This window comes from Stegodyphus dumicola, chromosome 12 (assembly GCF_044657685.1).
Source record: "Stegodyphus dumicola isolate Sdum_Otavi_A_Nest chromosome 12, ASM4465768v1".
Classification (NCBI taxonomy): Eukaryota; Metazoa; Arthropoda; class Arachnida; order Araneae; family Eresidae; genus Stegodyphus; species Stegodyphus dumicola.
The window spans coordinates 113091679-113112827 of NC_140779.1; the positions used below are offsets into that span (position 1 = coordinate 113091679).

At 34.3% G+C, this 21149-nt stretch overlaps 1 protein-coding gene across 1 annotated transcript in view; it reads right to left on the minus strand.

The window, feature by feature from the left end:
• LOC118203153 (salivary peroxidase/catechol oxidase-like) overlaps positions 1 to 18825 on the minus strand; it is a 68596-nt gene extending 49771 nt beyond the window's left edge. The window contains exons 1-3 of the mRNA XM_085806804.1: positions 18674 to 18825; positions 10006 to 10178; positions 7631 to 7748 (exon numbers count right to left, since the gene is read on the minus strand). Coding sequence (XP_085662930.1) covers positions 7631 to 7748; positions 10006 to 10178; positions 18674 to 18681 — 299 coding nt within the window. The 5' untranslated portion in view covers positions 18682 to 18825. The remainder of the gene's footprint in view (positions 1 to 7630; positions 7749 to 10005; positions 10179 to 18673) is intronic.
• Positions 18826 to 21149: the final 2324 nt, after the last annotated feature.

The following is a 21149-nucleotide window of genomic DNA, read 5'->3' on the forward strand; positions in this document are numbered from 1 at the left end:
AGATATGTATTTTTTGTTTGCCTATATTGTAGAATTTGGTGCTCCTTTGACTTTTTAAGTGAAAATATATCGATGTGTACATGGACAAAGTAAAGGGAGTGCGCAATGCAAGTTTGTGCAATTCTGGGATTTTTTTTAAGTGAAAATAGGTCGACGTATACATGGATAAAGTCAAAGGAGTGCGCAATGCCATTTTTGTGCAATTCGGAGATTTTTTTTAAGTGAAAATAGGTCGACGTATACATGGATAAAGTCAAAGGAGTGCGCAATGCCATTTTTGTGCAATTCGGAGATTTTTTTTAAGTGAAAATAAGTCGATGTGTACATGGATACCGAGTTTGTGCAATTGTTTGTCTTGTTATTTTGGCTTTGTGTAGCGGCGATTTTGGGCGCAAAAATCGCCGCTTCGCAAAGCCAAAATAACGAGTCAAAGAATTGCACAAAATCGGCATCCGTGTACCGCCAAAAATCGCCAATTTTCGCCAAGCGTACCCTAAACTATACTTTTACCGGCTTAATAGCATTTAAACAACTTTTAAATTGTCAACCATTCTACAACTACTGCATGCGCATTCACTGAAGGCATAAAAACCTTAATCCGAAAGTAAGAACAACATAATTCAATCACTTTTAAAGCATAAAAAATGCACAGTTCACAAACATATAAGAACAACAAAACTGAGCTCACCAAACGGAGTAACAGGGTGATTCGCTACCAGACCGACAAACTGGCAGGGTGTGTAGGCAGAACAGAGACGATTCGGAATCACATAGAAATGCAAGGTCGCAAATGCCGTAGTTGCGAGCTATGGTGCAAAAAAGCAGTCGTCAGGCAGGCCTGACAGCGGTGCTGCATGGAATTCCTTACGTTCTGGAAGATTCCCCCCGGCAGTCTTGTGGTAGATTGGCGCTGAAAGGAAGTTTGCGTGAACAGCGATCCATTGGATGAACGCGTATTCAAATGATGAACTTGTCGACATGCTGATCGTGTATGAAGCTGCGGATTATAACGGGCAAAAAAAGCGCCGCTCGGCGGTTGTACTAGGAACGTTATCCGATCAGGCGTGCTTCACATCACACGACCTTCGCAAGTGTGAACAGAAGGTTACGTGAGACTGGTTGTTTAACGAGAGCTACAATGAATTCACAGCGAACACCTAGGACACCTGGCAATGGGGAAGGCGGTCTTACGTTTGGCAGAAGACAATCTAAAAACGAGTACTCGAGCGATACCCCAAAGAGTGGGCTTATCTCAATCCATTGTCTGGAAGATACTCGCAGCAAACCAAATGAGCGCATACCATCCTCATCTCGTTCAATTATTAGAGCCTGAAGATTATCCACTCTGAAGGACGTTTGCTACATAGTTCCTGCCACAGAAAGCCATAGACAGAGCATTTGCTGCTTCCGTGTTGCTAACGGATGAAGTACACTTCACACGTGAGGGAACCTTCAATCACCCTAACGCCATGTTTGGACATTGGAGAACTTTCATCGTATGCAACCACTTGCAGCTCAAGTGCGTTTCGCGGTCTATTTTTAGACCGGCATTCGTGGAGACTACTTCAGTGGAGCGTACCTTCTTCCTAGTCTTTTGGACGATATGGTATACCTGATCTTCTTGCAACAAGTCCTGCGCAAACTTTTTGACACAGCATATGTTGCTCCGTCGTTGCGCCGCTCCATGTGATAATAGCATGATGGGGCTCCTGCACATTACACGAGTGACGTCCGCGGAAACCTCGACGAACTGGTTTCGATTCGGTTTATTTTTGGTTGCCCAGTTCCATATATTTTTTATAAGATTTATTTTTTATAATTCTAAAAATTGCTATGAGTTCTTATTGTTGTATCTTAAGTAGAAAATCAAGCGAGACAAACTTTTATTCATAAAATAGACGGTAAGAAATATTCTGAGTGCGATGGGGAACTCTAAGTGTTTTGACAATTTCAAACTACCTGATTAACCATGCTTTTTAACGTGGAATGCTGGAACAAATGATAGGCTTCGGACTCATGTTCTTGAGCTATTCAAGAGAATCTGCTGTAGAAATGAATCCAGACTTTTCGTATAATAAACGTTTATGTTTGGCCCTTAATTATACTGTCCTAGTAACGGCAGTTAATATGCAGTTTCCAACTGGTACCTTTACCTTTGGTAAAAATGTTTCGGTGTAATTTTCTAGCCCAAATTTGACAGTTAGAGGTATGAAACGTTAGTTTCGTTATTACCTAATTAGAGCTTAATGAATATTTTAGTTTTCAGCCATTTTATTCACCGTAAGTAATTACAAATCAGTATGTTCAAAAATTTTGCATATACGCATAGCATTCATAAAGAAATGAAAAGCATTCTCTCTAAACGTGGTAATAAAAAATACAGATTGTTTACAAAATTGCGCAAGTTCAAAAGAAGAAAACTCCGTAATTTGATTTGTATTTTCTTACATATAAGACTCGAAATCTTTAAGCTATAAAACTGATTTTAATTACAGTAAAACTTCGATTATCCCAAATAAGCGTTACAAGAATTGGTTCGATAAATGGATTTATTTAGATAATTCAATTCCAGATTTTTAGAAAACTGTTTTACTATAAATAAGCATTTACGTAAAATAGTGGTCAACCGGAATGGTTGACCACTATTTTAATGGACAACCGGGATCGGTACTTACTTGGACAACCGGGAGATTAAAAATGGACAACCGGAATCGGTACTTACTTGAAGCTGGAACAGTATTTAAAGCAACAAATATAATCAAAATATTTCAATTTTAGCAATTCCGATTTTTATACTCATGGGAACAACATATTGTTGCATGCGAACAGGTTTGTAATAGATTGAATGCACAAGTCCGATAAAACGTTAATAAAAATTTTCTTATCACAAGAAATATAACAAAACGCTGAATTTTTCCTTAAAGATATTTGTACAATATCTTAATATCACCCAATATAATCCGTAGCTATATTTTAAACTACTAATAAAACATTAAATAAAACATAATCCAAAGTGCAGAGAAAGCTAATCCGATCTCAAAATTACAACAGCTAAGTAGACAACAACAACTGAATAAGCAACTGAACTGGGATGTTCTCTCTCTGACTTTTATAGCTTTTTAAATCGGCCACGCGAGATAGTTCTAGCAATTTCTTGAAATCAAAAAGAGTAGAATTACGAGATATCTATTTATTAAATGTTAAATGCGCGTGCACCTATATTTTTACTTTTCCGGAGTAACTTTCTTTTGAATCCTAACAAGTCTCTTAATCCTAATAATCTCTAATACGTCTCGTGCTGCATTGAACTAGGGTATAAAACAATTTTAAATATAATTCTACTAAAAATAGCAAACTAAATACAAAATCCGTAACAATATTAGATTTTGGCTAAAATTTATAAACCGGAAGTGATACGTTATTTGATGTTCTGAACAGATTTTCGTAAAAAATATATGTATTATTAAAGAAATACTACAGCAGACGTAAATAATATGCAAAAAATGAAAACTTTTTATGGAACACTTAACACTGTAATATCTCTAAAGATATGCTGCTTTTAAAAGATTTGTGGTTGAGGTGTTGAACTTTATGTGGCGTGAGTGAGAAGAAAGTGATGCTTAATAAATACAACTGAAATGCAAATAAAAAGTTGGCCAATTTACTAAGAAAACTAAACACATTTTTTTAAATTATATTTTGTATTAAATATAATTCAGAATTTCGTAATGCAGACAATTTTATTTATCGGAACAGCAAATTAGATTTTGCTTACAAACGAACAAGAAATGATATTTTACCAAGAAACTTTACTAGTTAAAACACGGAATTAGCAGAAAGTCATGTGCTGGCCACACACGAATTTTTTAATTAATCACTTTTTCATTATTATATATATATATACTCAGTGATATATGCAGATGGAGGACAAAATAATGTGGACCCTTGTGAAAAAGTATGACATATTTCACACCTGCAGTACAGCCGCGCCTCCTGCAACAGAAGTCTGCCACCTAGTGAGCGTGAAGAGGAAGGTATCAGTCTCTCAACAGCAGTCACCTGCGTTGCATGGTTCGATCGAACTCTCTGTGAGAGTTGAAATGTCAGACCTGGCAGAGTTCCAAAGAGGAATGATAGTTGGAGCGCGTTTAAGTGGAGCATCAGTTATGGAAACAGCAAACTTTGTGGGGTGTGCAAGGAGTACGGTATCAGCCGTTATGATAGCGTACACTAAAGAGTGTAAGACAACGTCTTCAAAGCACAACAGTGGCCGAAATTCAAAGCTGGCTGACAGCGATAGACGGGTCTTGAAGCGCATAGTAGCCCGAAAGCACAAGCAGTCGTTATCTGAGATAACATCCGAAATGAACATTCATCTTCAGGACCCCGTTTCAACAAAAACTGTCAAAAGGGAACTTCATGCTGAGAACATTTATGGCAGAGTGGCAATTCGTAAATCCTTGGTGACAGCAACTAATGCTTTCAAGCGACGCTAATGGTGCAGAGATCACAAAGGCTGGCATCCACAGCAGTGTCAACAAGTAATATGGTCAGATGAATCGTCATTCACCCTATTTCAAACGACCGAACGCGTTTATGTCTGGAGAATGCCCAAAGAAGCGTTTTATCCTGACTGCCTCTTGCCGACAGTGAAGTATGGGAGTGGCGCCATTATGGTATGGGATCCGATATCTTGGCGCGGTCTTGGGCCACTTGTTATTCCGCATGGGAGGATCACATCTCACTACCTAAGCATTCTAGTGGATCATGTCCATCCTTTTGCCCAGACTGAATTCCCTGGGAAGCGACTGCTTTTTTAAGACGACAACGACCCTATTCACACTGTTAGGTATATTCAAGAATGGTTCGAAGAGCATGACGATGCAAGTGAACATCTCGCTTGTCTCCCCTCAGTCTCCGGACTTGAATATTATTGAATATTTATGGGCATATTCGGATTCCAAACTTCGTTCCCGATTTCCACCTCCATCCGGACTTTCGGAATTAGAGACCGCTCTGCAGGAGGAATGTCTTAATATTCCTTTAAATATTATCCATGACCTTTATGCATGTATCCCACATCGCATTCAATCTATACTTCAGTCAAAGGGTGGTCCAACTGCCTATTAATAAAGATTTTCCATTATTTCTTAGGTGTTCGTATTATTTTGTCCTCCATCTGTATATATATATATATATATCACTAAAATAACTTACCTCCACATCAATCTTCTAAAATTGCCCGAAACCAATTAATTGCATGCTTTCGATTTGTGGCAACGCTTAAGCCAGCTTAATTACAATTTTAAAGGCATGAAAGCTGCAGATTATGAATGTTTTCCCATTACAATCAGTTTTACCATCTTTCCCGACTTCTGTTTCCCTTTCATTTTCAATGATTAGAATTGCTTCATTGCCTCTAAGCAAATGAAGCGATTGCAAGAAATTAATGATTGCAATGGTTCGTAGAAGCCCAAGAAGTGAGTAAAAATTACAGGGAAATGTGAGAGTAACTGAAAGAATTCCAAATATTTCATTCGCTACAGTTTTAACCTTATATCTAGACGTTAACTGAGAAAATCAATAGGATGCAGGGGCTAGAGTTTCAGTTGCTTTTAAGAACGTAGTGCAATAAATGATTGGCACAGCATTTTAGTGGTCTCGTCTATTAGTATAGCTTACTTTCCTTTATAAACTAAACATCCTAATAACTCAAAGCAAAATCTCCCTTTATTTTATAGCTTTTGAGAACAACTTTATTAATGCTCTCTGAAATCCAGCTGTCTGTGTGGCTACCTTCTTCACCTATGTCTGAAATCGGCACTGTTAATCGCATATCTAACTTACCTCAGGTAAGTGAAACTTTTCATTCAATGACAGTGTTAGGTTGTGTAGCAAATTAACGTAATTAATCTAATTACAGCTATCAAAATTTAATGTATTAATTATTCTAAATTTTATGCTACACAACATGTATTTGTTCAATGTTAGATTGTAAGCCATCTGATGCTTACATTCACAAAATTTGATGATCATCAATCTTTCACCATTCACAAAATTTGATGAATCATCAAATTTTGTGAATGGTGAAAGATTTCATGGCTCTTATCGTGAACTTGTAGATGCTTTGCTGTACCTATCTATGACAACTCGTCCTGATATTCTGTTTTCTTGGAACTGTCCGAGTCAGATACAAGAGCAATCCACTAACAGTGCTTGGGCTGGTCTGAAGCAAATTCTTCGATATTTAAAAGGGACATCTGAACTCAAATTATTATTTTGTAAATCTAATAGTGTTGATGTTATATTAAATGTTTCTGTTGATGCTGATTGGGGGCCAGATACAAATGATATAAAATCTATTTCAGGGTATATTATTTTCTTTAATGATTGTCCTGTAACTTGGTCTGTTAAAAAGCAAACATCTATTACTCTGTCCTCTAGTGAGGCAGAAAGTTTGGCTTTAGCAAAAGCTATTCAAGACCTAACTGTATTTTATAATGTATCTAAAGAAATTTTAGGAGTCGAAAATATGAAGTTTCAGTTTATGAGGATAATCAGTCTGTAATTAAAGCAATATTAAATGAAAGTAATTGTGCTAGACTAAAACATTTGGATATTAAATTAAAGTATATTAGAGATATTGTAAAATTGTATGATATAAATCTTGTATATGTTTCTAGTGAAAATCAGTTAGCTGATTTGTTTACAAAATGCTTGCCTAAACCAAGATTATGTTATTTAAGAGATAAATGTAAAATAATATGTGATTAAGGGAGGGTGTTGAGAATAATCACACTTACGCCCTGGTTTATGATTTGATGTTATATGTATATTAATCGTAACTGTTTATATTTTGCTTAGGTTGTATTGGCAACAGTCGTTGTAGTTTAGTTTTGATGTGATATGTAGAAATGTGCTGTTCCACGTGCGTGATTAATTCCATCATTTAATAAAGCCTCTACTTAATTATCATCGGCCTCTGATTCACCTATTTCTTAAATCTTTACATACCTAATAAAAGGTAAAGAAAATTATTTTAGCTTAAATTAAGAATTTCGCGAAATGAATTATTTTTGACGCAAATTAAAAGAAGTATACGTCGGAAATACATTTGCTTCCAGAATAATTTTTTTTAATTTCTCGGTAAGTTTCTCACCAAATTTTACAAAATTTACTATATACACATAATTTGAGTCGTAGAATCAAATTATGAAAAACATCGGTTTGTCATTTCATATCGTCAATCGGTAGAACGCAATATATAGAATTCCCCCCTTTTTAACAAGTTTTATCTATTTTAAAGTATTAAAATAATAAGTGCACTTCTAAAATTCCAACATGCGTACACTCTTAAGAGGTTATTCACAAATTCGGAGAGAAACTCATTTGGCAGTGCGATGTTAAGATAGTCAAGATGCCTTAGCTTCGATTAGTCAAATGATACAATATACATGTCAACATAGTACATATCCCATCATACGCAAAATTGTATTCGACTAACGTAAGAGAAATCTTGACTTTAATTGTTTATTCTGCGTCTAACCTTTTAATTATATGTGATGGAATAAAATTTAAAAAATTCGAAACGATAATATACAATTATTTCAGAAAACAGTTTTATACTTACATGTTTGTTACTGTAGCAATATATTCAAAAATAATCTGCTGTTCTTCCAGTCTTTCTGTCTCGAAATCCAAATCAAAATCTCTGTTAGAATTGATATCGGTTACAATTTCTATTGCATCTACAGAAAGTAAAATTTGAGATGTAAGATGTATTAAATATGCTATTTAAAAATGATAGTAGTTAAGAAAACATTTTATGCATGATTGTAATTTAACAGCAAGAATACTTGAAAACAAATTACAGAGACTTTCTTCGAATATTTTGCGTTGACTGAAAAGTAAAACGATTTCATTGCAGTACGTAAACCATTAACGAACTCTGAAAATTTCTGTTGTGTACTTAATGGATATTACAGATATATGTATTTGAACCTCATCAGACTACGAGTGCAGATCCTTCCAGCAGACAACTTAAATATCAAGATCATCTAAATCCAGATATTTGTATTAAGCATTCTGAGCTAATGAATAGAAAAAATATTTATCTTCCTCAGGACCATCTCCAGCATTTCAGGAGCCTTAGACGGTTAGAAAAGCTGAGGCCCCACAGAAATTAATTAGGTTTTTAAAATATATATATGTATGCATGTATATGCAAGTATATATACATAAATACATATACATACTTAAAAAGTTTATTAATTATTTTATGAGTTTTAAATAAAAGATTACTTTTTCAAAACATTTTTTTAATATTTTTAATTCAATGAGATGTTGAAACACACAAGAGAAATTTCTGCAAAGAAATGCAGTTAAGTTATTTGAATACGGCAAAGCATACAAAGGCTATCTGTCTAAGAGGAGATAGAGGTATAGGGTTTGCTAATGGAAACTATCTCAAGATCACGTTACATATAGGGAGCACCCGCCATGCAGTTAGTCCGTTAACATTGAATCGAACTCCCAGTATTCAGCGGTCTTAACAAATAGGCCGATGGACATGTGATTTTATACATTTGTATTTATATAACTATATTTTTCTAAATAAGCTGCAAGAATAAAGAATAAGGTTCAAGATTTTATAAATGAAATTAATGTTTCCTGAAAGAAAATTAACACTTTTTTTAAAAGAAAAGGTTGGGTAATGCATAAAATAGACTATACCAAAAAAGTTTTTCATAGATACCCAATTTTATGTATTGCTGTGTCGACTCTACTTGTATATTTTATTTTATTTTTTTATTTTTTTTTCCCTTTTCTTAGAAAAACATTATTTAACGTTTATTTATTTTAAATATTTTAGTAAGTTTAGAAATTTATGAATTTGTTTTTCAGCATTTTACTGAATATGTATTAAAAATTACTTGAATATTCAATAAAACTCCATAAAATATTCCTATGAATTGAAGAAATGATATTGTGCCTATCATTTCTTTTTCAGCCTTCCAACCAGGCAAGTGGTGAGTGACTCTGACTGCCGTGCCGAAAGGCTGGGGTTTGAATGGCGGGGAAGGCATGGATGTTTATAAATGTAAAATGTCTGTGGGGCATGGGGGAACTATAAATATGCGGCGACCTGAAAGTCCTCTAGAGAGATTGATGGTAAGGGAAGAGGAGTGTGGGAGACTCTCGTACTCTGTTCCCCCACGGGAGTCCCTCCCGAAATTGGGGGGGGGCGGAATTGAGCTAAAATCGGGCTTTTACTAATATGGTGCTCAAAGCTCTTGAATTCAAAGTGTGGTGGGCTTGTGCTGACCTTTGTTAAATAAGTGAGATTGGCAAAAACAACATTTCTTTTTCAGGTACTTTTCTATTATGCATCTGCTGTGCATTTTTTCAGAACCGTTGCAATAATATGAGCGTGTGTGTTTAATTTTCCTTGTTTGCACAGAACAAACATACATACACATTTGATTGTACTATCGTTGGGTCTAGAATTGTGTTTGGCTTCTCTTTCATAAGCGCTGAAAAGCGTGGCAGATGCATAATGGAAAACTACCCTTTTTCAAATTAAAGGGAAAAATAGCACCAGAATTGTAGATTTGTGGCCTGTAAAAGAAAAAGATGTACTTTTTAACTCACATAGCTCTCACAACGCTTAAAAACAGCAAAATGCATAACGAATAAATACCCGTTACAAGTATGATAGAATGTCGTAATAATCTAAACTATAAAAATATTATTACCTAATTTATATTTATTAATATAAAAAAGACACAATGTATAATATTATTCTCGTTGTTTATTTTTATTAGACAGTAACGATAGTGATTAAATATTATGCTATACAAAATCGACCTACATATGTTTAAATTCCTTTATACAATAAGAAAAATAAGACTTATCTTAAATATTTATATTTGGTTTACTGTATTCACTTCGTTGGCGTAAAAATCTGGAAGATAGAAGCAATTCTATTAATTAACTCATACTTACTTTCTCTTTTATATTTATCTCTTAACTGAGCCAACAGAATTAATTCTTCCTGATAATTTTCCAGTATTTTATCAAAATCAATATCAAACTCGTTTGCGTCATTAAAACTTGCGTCATCCAACGTTTGGGGAGAGATGATACTTAAAAAGGGAAAGAGAAGCACAGCATATAACCTAAAACGAAACAAATTAAAAATAGAATACCTTTAAACTTCGAAATAAATATCTTACACTAATTAGTGTCACTTAAAAATGTCTTAGAGGCACTGAAACGTAGTGCTTTTATAAGTTATCAATTTACACATTTTGACTAATAATAAATGTTAATTACAAATACTTTATTTAGAGTTAGCTAAGTGTTACTGAAAGTGTTTAAAAATGAAGTTTGTAACAACAGCATGATTTGGGTGGTAAAATATCTCCCTTGATTTGTAGTGGTCTCAAACCGACTATGTGCGGCTAGTAGTTGTTAGACCAATAGTAGAGGTGAAAGAAAAATTTTACATTGCCAAAGCGATTTGCGGCGCAAATTGCTTTTCATTTGTGTTTTCTCGTTCCCCCCCCCGGGGGATTCACTCAGGATAATTTCTGGAAAGTACTGGTTAGGATCTGTACCTAGGCAGTCTCAACCACGGGGTATACAATCAGTCTTCACAGGACTAGAACCCGAGTCATGTCTGTTCCTCTGTCTGTGGTGGAGCTATAAGGTTAGATTTACACGACCATCTCGATGCGGGTTTGGACCTCAGAGTCTCAGTGACGGGGACTGACGGAGTAAGGCAAGGCACCAAGACGAATTTATTCGATGCCGAGGGAGTGGTGCCCCGAAGCAAAGATGTATTAAGCGACGTACTTTGAATTAAGTATCCTCATTTTCGTACTTCCTGAGGCTATGTATAAAGCCGGGCAGGGACTGTGGTGTCTGCTCCTCCACTAAGAGGTCTCCAAGGTTCTGATAACTCAACTTCGAAAGGCATGTACCAGGACGAGGGTCCTGGCTTTGGCGCCCTGTGTCTTCTCGTAAGAATACGCACATATTCACCTTGAGATCCAATTTGCGTCTCTGTCTCGATAACATCGATGATATAAGAAAAGCATAAAATTCTTCCACTGGCGTAGAACGGGGAAACAAAGGCAGGGTTTGTCGAAAATCTTCTGCCAGGAGGATAACAGCACCGCCCATGAGTCGCCTATATTCGCATTATTAACTTACAAAGTGTGATGAAGCGCTTCTGTTGTTCTTTTGTGGCCATAATACATTGCCCTAAATTATAAGATTGCGCTCCAACCACCAATCTTAATGCAATCTCTGAAGACGCTACAGCCAACGAAATCTGACTTCTTTGCCGATTCTCAAGCAGCAAAATACTTAATAAAAATTTTTTCGTCGTTTCTCTGGATGCCTCAAGAAAACAAAGACGACTATTTCTAGCCTCAAAGATACTTATAAGAGTGTCACAGGCTCGTTTCTGGTCTATGACCAATAGGGGTTTATTATTTTCAACCAAATGTATGGAAAGCATCAATGCAGTAGTTTGTTCTCCTCCAGATATCCCTACGTAGGACCGCCTGACCATTTCGATGTGGTGCCAGTAGCCTAAGCTGCAAGAGAACTTTACCAAGAATACATATACATTTGTCCTCGAGAACTATAAGCGCTCGGTTGAAACTTCCCGCAATGAAATTCGAGTTAAGGATTAGGTTAGCCATTTGTGCACCTCTGAGAGTGTCTTTAATTCTTCTTTATATTTATCTTGCAGACTTTACGGATTTGATGGAGCTCACATCATAATTATAAGGCAGAACGTTTCCTTAATTGCTTTGAAACACATCGCAGATGCAAACGTTAGTATGATGTTTTTAATTCGATATTCAATTTAAGTAATATTTTAAACTAATTAAATGGTGGCGCAATATTTTATAGCGGTGTTTTTATTTTATTATATGAAAGTAATAATTTAACCTTACTTTAGCATTTTATACTCATAGTAAATGTATTTATTTACATTTGCCAGCCATCTTAAAAAACAACGTTTTCAACAAAAAATGAATCCATTATTTTTAACGATATTTATTTTTTTAAAGTTTCGAATACTTTACTATATGCGTGAAATACGTATAAACAGCATTTTTCAAGATGGCTGACGACTGCAAAAACCGCGCCAACAATTGCACCAATGTAAATCGCCAAAACTCCGTGCAACCGCTACCAAAGTAGCACCAAATGCAACATCTCTGTGTGTTTTCAAACAAGTTTTATGTAACGATTTTTTTTTAAAATTATAGTTAGAGAAACGAATAGATATGCGGCACAAGTGAAAGTAGAGCAGAATACGAAAATGAACAACGAGTGGTTCATTTTCGTATTCTGCTCTACTTTCACCAACAAATAAACAAATTATGAAGTTATAATCGAAAGCATTGAATGTTTGATACGGGGAAAATAAAAAGAAGTGAAGCGAATTAGAAACAGAGTTGAAACCGACCTGTGTTGTGGGGCACAATCGTAAAAATTGCAGAATCGTAGAATATTGCAGAAGATATGCTCTGTAACTTGTCCAAAGTATCTGACACGCTGCAGACCATTGAAAGTGAATGCCCAACTCGGTTACAAGCAAACCGTTAGGCACATTTTCCTGAACGTATACCAGCGACAAATAAAAAGCAACATCCTGCAAAGGGATGTCATGTGTGTATAATACATAATATAAGAAGTGAAGCAACTTGGCAGTGTAAAACATGTCTAGTTCCACTACATATTCCAAAATGTTTTGAAATGTATCATACTTTACAGAATTATTAAATTATTATTTTATAGTATTATTTAATTATTGTACATTAACATTATAGTATATCAACCTTATTGAATGATAAATAGCAGTGTTTAATATGAAAATAAAACGTTGTATTTCTAAGCTTGCACTTGAGTGTCCACAGTTGAGCAAATTAAATGGTATTCTTCGGACGCATCGACGAGTATTTTGTTTGTGTGTCAGGGGGTTAAAGTCTTCCAACTCTAAAAGTTTTCGCTCAAAGGCAATAAAAAACTTCTTCTTCATGCAATAGAGAAATAGGATCATTTAAAATGAAATTAACATTAATTATCATTTAAAATGACAATCATTTAAAATGAAATATCAGACGATACAGAAATTCAATTTTAACTTGTGATATTTATTAAGTTCAGTGTGTTTAATGCTGGTTATAAGAGTGATTCATGGTAGGAAGTGACATCACAACACGATTAACCATTACTTTTAACAAAACAGGAATTTTATTATAAGTTGCATGTGAATGTAACTGAAATCAAAAATATAAATTAATAAACGTCGAAATTGTTGTCTTAATTAAAATACCTTGAAAACATACACTTTCTAAAGACGTTTCAAACATCCTCTCTCTAAGAGAGTTTGAAAATATAATTTAACACTTATGGTAAAAATGTTTATGAACAGATGTATGTAGAAAAGGCCTTTTATTTTTCAACAACTGCTTTGTTAAAGTCGTCAGAAAACTGAAATGACGATGAATATTACTTCTGACTATGAGCTATGTTTATTTTTTTAACTAGAAGGATCACTTCGGCACAGATTTTGCGTATCGAAGTCATTTAAGGCGATACCAAAACGTAGTCAAGTAATATTTATAAGTATCGGGAAGAAGAACTACGAATTTTAGAAATGCTGAAAAGGCACTGTTTTGCATAAAATCTACGTCAATACAGAAAACGAACTCTTTTTCCTACAATTTCGACACTGAAGAAACGATAGTTTGACAGTGAAATCAACAGGATGTTTATATACGTCAAAAATTGTTTTAATAAAATTTTAAAATAATTTTAAAACAAATCTAGAGTAATTCTGAATATTTGGAAAATTAATGATCATTGGCTATCTGTATGAGCGGAAAAGGTTGGTTTTCTCCTCAATTCAAATACATACTTGTTATAACAAATGCAAAGGTTTCCAGCAAAGAATCTACACTTAGAAAAGTAACAAAATGTAAAGAACAGTTACTTCCATAAAACTAGAAGTTGCAATTGCATTTGATTTACTTGAACGGGCATTCAGTTTTTTTTTTTCTGCTATACAAAACTATCAATTTAATTTTTTTTCGTTTATTTTAAAATTAATTACGCAGTTTTATTTTTATTTTTGGTGCCTAAAAATTAAAAAAACAATATTTTAGTGTAAAACAAAATGCACAGCTTATTTCAGTTCAACCGAAATTCAACTAAGTTGTTATTTATTGACGCAAAGTGATAAATTACAAGATATCTTTGACGTTTGGATCTATTCTGGTGAAAAGCCTTTTCTTTCGTACTATTATTCTATGCATGAAGAGCTATTTGTACCATGTACAATATGTACATATTTATGTTAGTTGTACAATACAAGAGCAAACATTATGATGCGAAGTATTTGGAGCCATATTTGAGAGTAAGATTGGGGAAAAAAACTGCTTCAAATAATGGCATATTTAGCAGATGTTTCAGAAGAGGTATCATAGCAGATGAACAATACTTCATAGCGATAACGTCCCCCAGTACTGTGAAAATGTTCTTCAAACATTTGATCACATACTTTGACTATGTTTGTGTGTCACCTCAATATTGACCTAAATCCAGTGCGCAGTACCTTGTCAAAAGCGTTAAGCTTTACCTCAAATAAAAGGTATCCCATCAAATTGCAATAATTTATACATTGCCCTTCATATTTTAATCAAATTAACTTATTGCAATAATTTTAATCAGTTTAAGTAACATGGATGAATCTTTTAAAAAACTTTGTAATCAAATTACCCAGGTGACAATGAACCCTCGAAGGAAACAGCGAAAAATAGCCCAGTGTACAGTGTGCGATTGCTTTCCCGTCATCATTTACTATTATTATTGTATTTTACCGTATTTATCGTATATTATATGGCTAAAAAAGTGAAATATTTTCAATGCCGCAAAACGAAACACAAGAGACAATCTTTTTACGTATTTGTTAAAATTATAGATTAGTCTGCATGTCGTATATATTCATACTAGAACGCCCGGCGGTCATACGAAATGACAGCTGTTCTGGATATTATAAATTGTAATTAAAATTATTTGTGCAAAGGTGTCTACTAATTTAAACTGAATTACCCAGTGTAGGCCGCGAGGACACCTCTATGTTTACTGCCCCACGGGGTTTCCCCCTTCTACTTGCTTAATTGCTTAAAGTAGAGTGCAATGAAGGAAACCACTGGCGAAACATTTCTTAAGAGCCACCGCTAGCTCAATCAATAAAGGTGATTTAAATAATGAAATTTTCATTCACATGTCAAAGATCTCTTTGTACACAACATTTCTTGTGTAGATCTTTCCATCATTTTTAAGCTCGCCTTGCAGAGGACTATCCCTTATTTTTAATTTTACATCCGTTCTTGCACGAACTCTTGAACAGGCAACATAAAATTGACCGTCTTCAAATGCAGGCTCAGTTAAAAAAATGCCAACACGCTTAAGCGTTTCGCTTTGAGACTTATGGACGGTCATAGCAAAGGCAAGTTTTACAGGAAATTATCAACGTCTCAATTGATACGGCAACCCTGTGCCGTGGTAACTTCACCCCATTGGCTAGTACAATTACGCAAGCAACCAATAAACTATCGGGGACAAACAGCCACTTAAGCCGCATATATATATATGGGGTGAAGTAACATTATCTCCTCCGAAACGGCTGGCTCCCGGGCTTAGCGAAGCACACCTCGTTGGATTCCGCAGGTCCGTGGCACGCCATTTTGACCATTCGCGTCTTCTTGGGACTTTAATTAGCCGAGCTATTAATTAAAAACTAATTTTCCCCTACGTTTTCTCTACATTCTCCACATTCTTTCTTCTGTTTTCCCTGTTTGAGGGATTTGTCTACGTGCCAAATTCTTTTTTCTCGAATATCTACGGAACGGCGCCGAGTTGAAATTCGAGACGCGTATCCTCGGATTCCAAAAAATTCTCCGAATCCATCGATACCGCTCTCATCTGCGTACGACTTTAATCGGCCGAGATCTTAATTAAAAACTGCGGAAACGTTGATTTCTGCGCTCATTTTTCCGAATGGCAACAATAAACTATCGGCGACACACACTTTAGCCGCTTATATATTTAAAGGTGAATAGCTAGAGCGCGGTTAGTTGGAGTTTGCTGCACATTTTTACTTCCTTGTACGAAGTAAAAAGGAAGTATTGTAATCGCGAAAAGTTTCAGGCAGCATATTTCAACGAAAATATCCATTTTGACCGCTATCGAATGCAATTTAACGATGTTTTTGCGTGATATCTGTACGTAATGACAGAATAAAATACTCTTTTTCCTTCAAAAAAGTTATAAAACTGCTTTAAAATTAATTCTGAAGATAATTTTTCGTGGCGTCTGTACGAACGTATGTACGTACGTATCTCACATAACTCAAAAACGAGTAGCCTCAGAACGTTGAAATTTTGTATATAGGACTGCTATAACATGTAGATGTGCACCTCGTATTTTGGTTGCAATCGGCCTCATCAAACGTATATAAATATATTTATATATATATCCACTCTGTTACCCGGCTCAGTGATCTCAGTTTCTTTACTCTTATATGTTTGTAAATTGTACATTTTTTGCTTTAAAAATGATTGTATTATGTTGTTTTTATCATCCGGTTAAGGTTTTTATGCCTTTAGTAAATCTGCATGCAATATTTTTAGAATTATCAACAATTTTAAAGTTGTTTAAGTGCCGCTAAGCCTTTTTATATGGCGGCCATTGATGTTTACATTTGAAACAGGAGACTAGTGGATGTGTTGCCAATCTAGAGAAACTTAGCTTCGCAACAACAAAGATAACGCCTTCATTTATTATTGCCAATTAAATCATGCTTAATTCTTTCTGGAATTTTTTCGAGGAAATAAGTGTTTAAGATTTACTTCGTAATTTTGAATATAGGTATTTTGAGTTTTTATGTATTTTTGCCTTCTCGCATTAGAATTATTCATTAATTAAGTGAGAACTGAATTAATTAAATGAGAAATACTCAATCATCTGTGAAAAACTGTTTCTTTTTTGTTTTGTTTGCTTAATTTCTTTTATACATCATTCTAGTTTTATTATAGTATTTGAATAGAACATGTGGCAACGATTAGATAATTCTATTCTTTAACAACTGATATAAAGTTTGAGTGCATTATGAGTTATAATATGAACGAAATATATAAGTTAACTGTTATATAATTATTGGATTATATAACAGTTAACTTAGTTTCCGTTATATAATTATTATATAAGTTAACTGTTATATAATTAGTAATACTGTTAAGTGAATCTAGCGCCAGACTGTCGCTATGGTAAACAAATACTAGAGTGAATTTTAAAGAGTGCATTTATTCTATTGTGGTTTATGCGCTGACGGCGAAGTAGATTTAATTCAATCCAATAAGTTTAAATGAAATGCAAGAAAAAATGCGTATAATTTAATATTCCGTACAAGGGAGTCATGTGGTGTACATATCAGATGTTTTAATAAATGTATTTAAAGGTTCAAATAATAAAGCAATAGAACGATGACACTATATATATATATATATATATTTAATTTAGCATGACTTTCACTGATTTTTTACTCTTTTTAAAATAGATCACTTTTTAGTTAAACATTTTTTTTTTTTTTCCCCAGAATCTCAAAGGCGTTTGGACAGGGATATGGAGAAATAAAATGCTGTTAATTTGTGAATTATCAAATAACCTTGAGATAGCAAAGCATCCTGAAAATATATTCACTATTACTAAAGGGGAAAAAAATACCATTATAAAGAAAGGATTTCTTGGGGAAAATTGTTCTGTTTTGCGTTATGCATGAGGTAAATCAGATTTAACTGAACTGAAGTGATCCCAAGCAAATTCAAATCATTAATTCTTTCATGATTCTTCAGCTTCAAATTACACTTCGTTACATCATGTCCTAGTAATTTCACTGTTTGTGAACGATTTGTGAGAAATAGTTTTTTAAATAAGTTATACAAATATTTTTGAAACCATATTCTGTGTTACATAAATTATATTTAATATGTTGTAAAGAATTTAAGTAAGCAGTTAAACTAAAACAATGAAACTGAAATTTATATATTTAATAGTAATATTAATTTATGCCACCTATTCTTAGAAATAATGAATTCTTAGAAATATGTCAAAATTTAAATGAATTTTACTTTTGAAATATTAAAACTGTTTACTTCTAAAGAAGTATGTTTACTAAGATTATGCAGTTATTTTACGGATGAAACTGAATACACCACCAAATTAAGCTTCGGTGTTAAATTACTTGCTCTGCTTATGAATCAACATTTGCATATACCATTACAAATTATTTTAAATAAAATATAGTTTTCACCATTCTTCAAGTCAATAATATTACAATTTACGATCATTATTCTAAAGCCAACACCATAACAGCTAACATGGACACACGCAAACTTAATAAACACAACTTATAGAATGAAATGAATTTGGCTATACACCATTATTCTTTTCACAAAATTGAGTATAATATTCTAAGTTTTAACAAGAAAAACACTTGACTCATTGAAGTTAATCGTCCCCCAACAACATTTGACTGATTTTTTTTGCGGGAAAAATAAAATGGAATTTGGAAATTCTAGCTTACCAAATCATTTTGGACTATCAGTCTTTCAAGTATGCAAGATGAAGTATTTCATGTGGGCAACTGTTACAAATTTAAAAACTGAATGTGAAATTAACTGCTTTTGCAGCTGTAATTCGGGTATTCTCATTGTTTTTCCAGCTGTATTTTCGTGTTGAATGCTGCTGTCGTCAGAGAACAGGTGAAAATTGCAAACATATATTTAGAACATCTGAGAAAAATCCTAAACTCAAAAATACCTTTTTTTGCTTCAAATACTTTACCAGAAATTAAGAATTTTAATTTTCTATTAAGAAAAAGATATTTTTTAATAATTTTGAAACCTGCATGGTTACAACCTAATTAGCAGCCTCACCTAACTAGAATGTTCAGAAAAAGGTTCAATGCAGGTGTTTCGCCAACAAGTCCGGAATTTCCAGGTGAGACGTTTCGAATCACGTCTATATATTACAGCCCTAGAACTTCCAATATCGCTGTTACTGTCATTCTCCTTACAAAGAAAGTTCATACAACATTCTACCAAAACGTTCTAAATCATGTCTATACGTTATTGCTAAAACGGACATAGCATATAGCTTCTAAAATTGCTCTATAGAACCCAATAAAATTGTAAAAACTGTGTAAGAAAAAGAAAATTCATTGGTTTTAACGTTGCTTACTCACTTTTTATATTTATTCATTTTACTTTTTTAATTTTACTTATTTGTCTTTTTGTTACGGCTCATATTGAGGTTTTCTCAGTTTCGTATGAATAAAAATTAGAAAGTTAGAAACATACGGAATCCCTCTCTTCACGACCACATCTCTAAGACGACCACTTCTGAAAATACTGGCATTCCTGAGAAAACAAATAAGCATCAGCATTGAATAGGACCTCTTTAAGGTGATCCAGTTTGATCTGTATGTGGTCTTTACAGATGGTTCAATGCATATGCTCATTTCCAGTTTATCTTCCCTAATTTTTTATCCAAAACAATAATCGATACTTATATATACATATATTGATACTTATATATATATATATATTGAAAAAGAAAATTTAAAGCGAACTGGTAATTAGACGAAAGACCTATAGCAAGTCTTCCAGCACTAAAATTTGGCAATTTTATCGCGCTTATACAGTTTTTCCAGTTTACCAGGCAAATTTCTTATTGTCTATGTAGTACTATGTTACAACATTTCGTAGAGCTACAGCTCCTGGTAACTTTTTATCAAGGTTGCTGCAATGTTCCGACCTACTACTATTCTTATATATATATATATATATATATATATATATATATTGATACTTATATATGTTTATATTGATACTTATATATATCGATACTTATATAGCATGTGTGTGTGTGTGTGTGTGTGTGTGTATAATGAATAATAAAATTTGCTTTGTATACGTTGGTCAGAAATACACATTGTACATAAATACTTTATATTCATGGAAATCCTGGTCACTTTTAGAGGGGTCTTCTTAGGGAAACGTTTGCCGTTAGATGGGCCACTAAATATATATATGTGTGTGTGTATATATATATAATCAAATTAATAAATTAATTAGTTAATATAAATAATGATATCAAATTAATTAATTAGTTAATATAATTAATGATATCAATATACGTAGGTTGGGGCAAAAGTCATGGCAACTATTTTTTCCTTGAAGATACCAGTCTGGTTGTAAAATGTGACATTTACAGACGAAAGGACAAGGTCTTAACTACATGTGTGGACAATGAATAGCACTGAAATATCGTAACACACGAATTTATTACGGTAGTATACAGGGCAATATGGCCTTCACCGTGCAAAAGAATGATAACACAATACACATAAAATTGACATGACAAACTTGAGCCTAAAGACCCTCAATGTAGTCTCCTGCTACTGTCACCACAAGCTGCCAACGGTGTGGGAGGCGCTGAATACCATCAGTCTCAGCATTTGCCTCACCATGTGTGAATCAGGTCATATGTTGGTGCACAACATTAGCAATGTGCTCTCGTGTTGCAAACCGCCTACCACGTATTGGTTCCTTAATCATGGGAATGAGATCAAAGTTACAGTGCGAAAGGTCAGGAGAGTATTGTGGGTGCTCCAATTCTTCCCATCCCCGTCCATAAGATCCGGACTTTTATCTCGAACGCCACATCGTACCTGTCGCACCAGGAAGTCCCTGTAGTACTGTGCGGTCACTGTTTTGCCATGAGGAACAAAGTGGCAAACAATGACACCCCTGACGTCATACGCGACGATCACCAATTTGACTGGGGAAGGATTTTGACGGACCTGCTGCTGCCTTGGTGATCCAGGATGTCGCCACTTCGCGGACTGACGTTTCAGTTATGGTTCGTATGCGCTGGCCCAAAATTCATCGATGGCGATTATTCTTGACAAGAATTGATCGCCGTCCTGTTGCCAGCGTGCAAAGTGGTCGGAGCATATTGCATAGCGCACCCACCTTTTAACTTCACTTCACGTCAGT